Source organism: Globicephala melas, chromosome 6 (assembly GCF_963455315.2).
Source record: "Globicephala melas chromosome 6, mGloMel1.2, whole genome shotgun sequence".
Classification (NCBI taxonomy): Eukaryota; Metazoa; Chordata; class Mammalia; order Artiodactyla; family Delphinidae; genus Globicephala; species Globicephala melas.
The window spans coordinates 6,129,507-6,137,226 of NC_083319.1; the positions used below are offsets into that span (position 1 = coordinate 6,129,507).

General features: G+C 46.6%; 1 protein-coding gene across 6 annotated transcripts in view; it reads right to left on the bottom strand.

The window, feature by feature from the left end:
• Positions 1–7,369, bottom strand: part of FUBP3 (far upstream element binding protein 3) — a 49,400-nt gene extending 42,031 nt beyond the window's left edge. For 3 of the 6 annotated variants that reach the window (XM_030838553.2, XM_060300301.1, XM_030838552.2), the window contains exon 1: positions 7,215–7,369. In XM_030838553.2, coding sequence (XP_030694413.1) covers positions 7,215–7,298 — 84 coding nt within the window. In that variant the 5' untranslated portion in view covers positions 7,299–7,369. Of the gene's footprint in view, positions 1–5,436; positions 6,293–6,482; positions 6,636–7,214 lie in introns of those variants that run through there. The other 3 variants (XM_060300298.1, XM_060300300.2, XM_070045670.1) reach the window with 3 other exon arrangements.
• Positions 7,370–7,720: the final 351 nt, after the last annotated feature.

A 7,720-nucleotide genomic window follows, 5' to 3' on the forward strand; every position in this document is an offset into this window, starting at 1 on the left:
TTCTAAAGCAGAGGTGAGAGCTCACACCACCACTTAGGGAGGAGGAACCCAACCTGCCTCCCTGGAACCTCTGCTCTAAAGTCACCCAGGGTGGCCCCGCCCTGGCGAATTGACAGACTGGACTGAAAGTCTCTACTCCCCACAGCAGGAAGACGCAGTATGTGGCCAGAGCGGTCGAGTCCAGTGGCTGAGGGTGAGCAACTCTCAGAGGGCAGGTCTGGAGCCACGGTGCACAGAGGCAAGTCCTCACTCTGCACCCACTACCTAGGTTACTATGAAGACGGCAGTGTATCAAATTCATTGTGCACTTACTAAGTGCCTGATGGTGCCCTCATTTCATCTTCGCGGTGACCTCAGACAGGAGCTCAATTCTGTGGGATCTGGAGCCAGTCTGCCTGGAATTGTACCCATGGGGATACCAAGATAACAATGTAAAGCACCCAGAACAACGCTGGGCACATGGCAAGGAACGAGAAATGTTTGCTAAGTTTAACCTTCTATTGAAAAATAATAAAAAATAATAAAATAATAATACAAAAAAAGTACATGGGTGAGTTGATAGCCTGAATTTTCATGTACTAAAATGCCTGTGCAACTAGCATCCGGATCAAGAAACAGAACATAATCAGCAGCCCCGAAGCTGCCTCACGATCCCTTCAGTCACTACCCACCTCCACCTCCCAAGGGTAACCTCCTAACTTCTAATGTTAGCTATTCCAAAAAAAAAAAAAAGTATCTATCTATATAGATATAGATAGATAGATATAGCCACGATTAATGATCTCCCTTTTACAGATGAGGAAACTGAGGTTTAAAGATGGTAGATAACTTATCCAAAGTCACTAAGATAGTGATTGGCAGAACTTGAACTCATATAGACTGAATCCAAAGCCTTAATAACCACTGCACTATACTACCTCTTGGGTATTCTGCAACCATCAAATGAGAGAACTTATACGAAAGTCCTTGCCTGGCACCCAGCACAACACAAGCTCAATGAATGGTAGCTATTGTTGTCATTAGAGATGGGGCCCTGGCTGATTCTGCCCTGTTAACTGGCATTAACCAAAACAAGGAATTCTATATGTCAATCGAATAAGGTATCAGCTCTTCTTAGTAGCTTTTGCTGACAACTTCATGCCACCCACATTTGGGGAGAATTAAATACTCCCTTATCTGTCTGCAAAGCACTTTACAAACTACCTTTAAGTAGCGTGACCTCGCTGAGAAAGTTGCTGGTTATACTGTCTCCCCATTACAGGGAGCTCTTTGAGGTGCGGACCTGTCTCAATCATCTTGGTACAGCCAGCCAGGACAAAGGTTCCTTGACTGGGAGCTCCAGGGATTAGCTTTAGAGAATTCATGAAGCTCCTGAAATTACATAAAACTATTTAAGTATTTCTGAGGAGCGGTTCAAAGTTTTCAAGAGTCTTAAAAAGGTCTATGCTCCCAAACAAGTTCAAGAACTTCCCTAATGCACAGCAATGTGTTTGGCACATAGAAAGCACTCATTAAACGTTTGCTAAAATTAAAGAGAATATGGAGAAGCCTGTCGGAAAAATGCTAAGATGACCAGCTGAGGCTCCAAGCTGAAATACTGTTCCAGCTAGGATCCCCCCTCCAAAGACCCTCAAGATGACATGACCATTAGTTTTCTCCCCTATGTCCCATCTAATTCCACCAGCATCCCTTTGATGCTTTGAAGATTCTGCTGCAGAATTCTCATTGAGATGGAAAACTACCCAACTACCTCTGAAAAGGAACCGAGTCCCTCTTAGAATGCAGAAGACATGGGTCCAAGAACTACTACATATATTAACTGTTTGTGTGCCTCCGAGAATACTGCTTTATCTCCCTTTGGCTTATTATTTCCAAATATAAAATGAAAATTATAACCCTTGTCCTGACTATTTCACTCGGTTGTTGTGAGGATCTAATTCCACGGTAAGATAAAACCAGCAACAAACTTGTCTTATTTATCTTTACACTGGCCCGGCATCCAGCAAGAGGCCTTGGACTCAGCAGATCCTCAAACAATAGCAGGCAATCCCCATCACAATTTCCATGAACACTACTCAGTCTTGCAAGTGATCTGCTATCACCTGATACTAGGATAAAAATGTAGTTCATGCCTCCAAAAGTACTGGCTATTCTTTCTCAAGTGTCTTTAAACAAAACTCTAAATGCAAAACATTTTCAAGAGGGATGATTAACAGAGTTAAAGAATTGCACAGCAAAGCTAGGGAGAGGAGAGCTTGAACAGACACGCAACACAACACATTAGAAAGTAAAAACCAAAATAATATGGCCAAAACTTTTTTCAGATCTAGCTGGATGGAAGCTCTGAATGTTGGTGAGCTTGAAGGGACCACTGAGATTATCTAAGCTTAATATTTCCTGAAGTTTGATCCACAGACGGTGATTTGGTTTTATGAAAAGAGGGTATGAAGTGACAGAACTTGGGTAAATTTACAATGCATATCTCAAACCCTAGTAGGACTTAATGCACAGAAGCATACTAAGGGCTCTGAGAAGTCCTGCAGTAAAGAAGCCAATTCACCTTTATTTAACCCTGTATCCCCCAAACTTCTCTGTCCATGAGCCCTTTTCCATGGAAGATCTATGAACAGCTTGTAGATCAAATGCTGGGAAAGGCCAACCTAGCCCAAGGTCATGCAGCTACTTGCAGGAGACTCAGATCCCTTAACTCTCCACCAGAGCTCTTTCCATTAGAAATTTAAATTATTGTATGGGCTCACAATTTGGAAAAGGATGAGGAAAAAAAGCTGCTGACTAGGCATCCCGATGGGCAGTGCAGAACAAAAGCAAAGTGGTGAGAACAAAGGCAACTCGAAGAGTCAATGCCCCGTGCAAAGGGGCAGTTGCTACCCAGCTCCTGCCAAATAAAGTCACCGCAGAACGTGGGAGCAGTATGGCCAAGTATTAGATAAAAATCTCACTTTTTACGTGAAATTGTTCTAGTTTCTAAGTGTTGGCAGCGTGTGGTCAAACAAAGCATGCCTGCAGGCCCGCTCTGAGCCTTCTCCAGCCACCAGTCTGAAAACTCTGGTCTATGCAAATTTTTATTTGGGACTTAAGAAACCTTACTTTGATGATACACATGGGTTATCAGATTTTAAAAGAAAGATAAAGAAGTCCCAGCTGAATATCAGAAAAGCGTTAGAGGCATACAGTGGAATGTACTGTTCATTTACCATCTACTTTTCAATACCAAATATGAAGTTCAGTGCTTCATTAAAGTGCGGTGACCCAGGGCTTCCCTGGTGGCGCAGTGGTTGAGAGTCTGCCTGCCGATGCAGGGGACACGGGTTCGTGCCCCAGTCTGGGAAGATCCCACATGCCGCGTAGCGGCTGGGCCGGTGAGCCATGGCCGCTGAGCCTGCACGTCCGGAGCCTGTGCTCCGCGGCGGGAGAGGCCACAGCAGTGAGAGGCCCGCGTACCGCAGGAAAGAAAAAAAAAAAAGTGCGGTGACCCGAATGGGCTCAGTCACATCATGAAAACCTTTAAACAAGAACTCGCTCTCTGTAGGGTACTCTACTGGGTCCCATCAAAGCAAAGACACAGAGCAACCCACAGATGTCCTGCAGACACTGGTTTTCTTCAAGTGTCTGAGAAAGTTCAAAGGAATGTACACCCAGGAGTTAGTCCCTTGTGAAATGATGATCTGAGCTACTCAACCACTGGGTACGTCTAAGACAGTCTCAGTGGAGTAAACTTAAAGCCACTGAGCATTCAGCACATGTGGCTCTGCCATGAGGCACAAACATCACCTATGAGGTGAGCAAAGGCAGCATCTCTCGAAGAGTGCCCAACAGTCAATGAACACAGGCCTTTTCTTTAAATGGTGGAGACACATTCTTTTAAAGGAAATGTAGTGTTTCTATACAGCACACGTGCCAAACCATCTACTGCTCAGGCTCGAAGTGTGAAACAGCAGCACTGGGAAGCATTTTCTGCAGGACTGTGGAACTTCCGAGGCCCCACACCAACCAAACAGTTCCAAAATACAGTGCTAGTAAAGAGTAGGCTCTGGGCCTTAAAATCTGTCAAAGGTTACTTTCCACTGACTCTTCAGTGGCTTGGTCACAATCATTTGAGAGCAGAATCACCATGATGCCCAACTCCATGAGGTACCAATTAACACTGTATTTATGTGAATAGAACACTCTAGAATTATGCAGTGCAGAGGCAATGACTGGGTCTAGGTCAAAATAGGAGCTTAAAGTCCTAAGAAGCCCTAGCAGTTTGATAAGAGAACGCCTATCTGGGTGATGACTGGCAGGCAGCTGGTCCAGCTCGTGGAAGGAAGGCTGCTGGGAATGTGAAGTACACTGTGGTGTGACGTCGTCCTGTTAACATGCGAATGGGTGCACCTGGTGATGGATGCTACTGAACTATCAGCAGTGGGCTTTCCAGGAACTCTTATATTTTTAGAAAAGCTAAACAAAACAGATTTGTATCTACTCATCCATAATCTCCATGAGGTCCCCTTGAAAGCCTGACAGACAGTAGTCAGCTTAGAGGTGCAGTGTGGCCACAGAACAGGATAATCTGGCTTTAAGTCCAATCCCATTCTTATTAGGATCCTGCGCTCTCTAAACAACGAGTTGAAGAACTGAAGAAACACTTTATTTTTGCTAACCAGCCAATGACTTCAGAGAACTGGACATGATTTTTTTTTTTTTAACACCCAGCAGTTTTAGATCTTCACCAGTGGGACTGAATCAGATCACATTTCTACATTTGTGTACTTCCCTACAAAGTGGCTATGTTATCCCTTTGGCCAAACACTATTAGCTCACTGGACTTCACACTGCTGCAGAAATTTTAAATTTTACATGACATCTTCAGAGACTCCCTTCAGATCTAGGAATACCATGCTTAGAGAGATCTAACAGCAACAATTGGTTCCCTTTGTTGGAAAGAGTCCAAAGGATACAAAAGGAGGCTTCAACATGCCAGGAGAGAAGCTTAGTGGATTAGGTACTGGACTCTACATATCAGACTTAATAGAAACTGCAGGTTCAAATCCCATCAGGGTCAACTCAGACTCTGCTGTGATATTCTGGGTAAACTGGGCACCAGACAGCTTACTGCTCCCTGACAAACTTACGAGGGCCTTACAGACTGCCCCTGGTGTTTATGAGGACACCTAAGAGGAGAGAAAGCTTTCCAATCATTTAAATAAAGAAATGCACTGTCTTTTATCTCCAGTTACTGGGGGGAAAATCACATTTCTGCAACATGCTGTGTACACAATGGCAAGGCAGAACCACCATCATCAGATGCCCAAATGATATGAGACCCTCTGAGGTAAGCTTTACTATTGATATAAGTACACAATATTTTAGATTTCTAACATTCAATTCTTGCCCAATGCAAATCTATAAATAAACCTAAAATTACCCACAAACCTGTGTTTTCTTTAGTTTTTAAAGGCCATCAAATCCTTGGAGATAGTATCGCCCTCCAGCTGTTAATATTCGGAAGTAATACACTTACAGCACTGTCTCCATTGGGCTTACAACTGCTCCAGTCAATGGTGCATTTCAGAGCTGGGAACATTTCCAGTGAAGTTTCCTCTGCTAGTAGTAAACACCACTGCTTCAACAATCCACATTAGGTCAGCATTTAACAGAGGGTCTCCCTCCCTCTTGAGCAGGTTGTCCAAGAATATGAGTTCAACCACTGGCTCAAGAGAAGCAGAAAGTCTTCTCAATGGTTCAAAATTCATTTTATGTTCAACTACAGGCCTTCTGCAAACTGAGGATCTGAGCTCTTTAGGGTAGTGACTATAATTCTTCCTGGATACAGAGGCCGACAAGGTGATTGTCACACATCAGCACAGAGTGAAAGCCATTACATATTAGTAGCCAGTGAGAAACAAGGTTCAGGACCCTGTACTGTAGAGGAGAGCAGTGTAACACGCCGGCAAGCAGAGTGCTGGAAGGGGAGCTGGATGGCACTGTTCATCCATTACAGCCACTGGTTGGCTCTGAAGTCTAAGTAAGATGGATACTCGCTATATATTGGTTGGTGCCTAGGCAGTAAGTAACAAGTCATCGGATAAAATTTTAGGCAGAACCACAGGTTTGGAAACTTCTGGGATCCAATGTAATGTCTATAGGAGCATCAGTATTACAGTGAAAAGTCAGTATCTGGGAAACAGGTAGGGTTCCCTCCCCTGGAATACTGGAAAGAGGTGTAAAGACCATATCTTCAAGCGACCGAGTGGAGGCTTTCTTCTAATACAATGAGTCCTGTAGCTTTCTGTTAGGAATCAAGCAGTAATTAGTTATAGCCCAACTTTTAAAGTATCCGTTAGTATGCCTACAATTAAATAGGAAGAGACGATGAGTATAAGACACTCAGCAGAAGAAATTTAAGTGTTAGAGCTAACACTTAAGTTCAGTAAGCTTCACACACAATACAAGGACATGTTCTGTTCTAAACATCATACCAGAAACCAAAGAGTATTTCTGGCAGGTCCCACATGCATTCTCCAGGGAAGCTTGCAACCTCTTAAAAATCAGTTTATTTAACTCTGACAAAATGCACGACATTGTCAGATGGTCAAGTTTCACTGCTGGAATGACTTCATATCACATGCTCCCTGAAAGAGGAAAAACTATTGCCCATAAGGAATTTCTACGTCTTATGGACCACCCACACCTATCTAACATCTTTCTTTCTCTCCTCTCCCAGAGCACCCTCGAAAGTAAAATACCCTCGAATTCCTTCCACTCCACCCTCGAAATATAATGTCTGAAGAGGATGTTTTCCAAGTTTTAAAAAGCTACTGGGTCTGAGACAGCCCCCTTCTGTCTAGACCGGGTCCTCGCCGTGAGCTCCCCTAGCCCCCAACCCCCGTAAACCTCAGAACCCCACACTGGCTGCCCTGCGGGTCCAGCCCCGGCGTGGGGACGCGATAGGGCCAGGCGTCCTGGACAAATCCTTTCCCAGCGGCTGCAGGCACCTGGGAGACCGGCCCGACAGGCTGGGCCTGGGCCTCCCAGTGGCGCCTCATCCCTCGGCTCCTCTCGGCTGCAGGAGCCACAAGGAAAGGCCGAGCCCAGCTGGGGCGTCAGCCCAGGTTACCTCCCGCCCCCAGGCCGGACCCCCTTCTCCCCATCAGGCCCGACCCGGCCCCGCCTCAGGCTCCCGTGCTCCTACCAGCCTGCCGCGCCCGTACCTGCCGGACCCGGTGCAGAGCGTCCACGAAGCCCTCGGCCTTCATCCCCACCGGAGCGCTCTGCCCCTGCACCAGCTCCGCCATTACCACCCCCGCCGCCGCCGCCGCCGCCGCCGCCGCTCGGCTCCCCCGTCGGGCCTCCCGCTCCGCTTGGGGACCCGTAGCCGGAAAGGGAAAGTCGCCCCACTTCCGGCGGAAGGGGAGCCGGGACGCTCGCCGACGCGAGAGGAGCCGCGTCTGCGGGGCGGGGTCAGGGCACGTGACCGCGGTCCGGCCGGAAGTGGGAGGCGGGCCCTGCGAGCGAGGCTGCCATCTGGTTTCGAGGGATAGGTTGCGATCCCGCCATTCCCAGACGCGGTTTGGTCCAGGGCCGTCGATGATGTCGTGACAGACCCTTGAGGCGTGTGTGTGTGTGTGTGTGTGTGTGTGTGTGTGTGTGTGTGTGTGTGTGTGTGTGTGTGTGTGTGTGTGTGTGTGTGTGTGTGTGTGTGTGTGTGTGTGTGTGT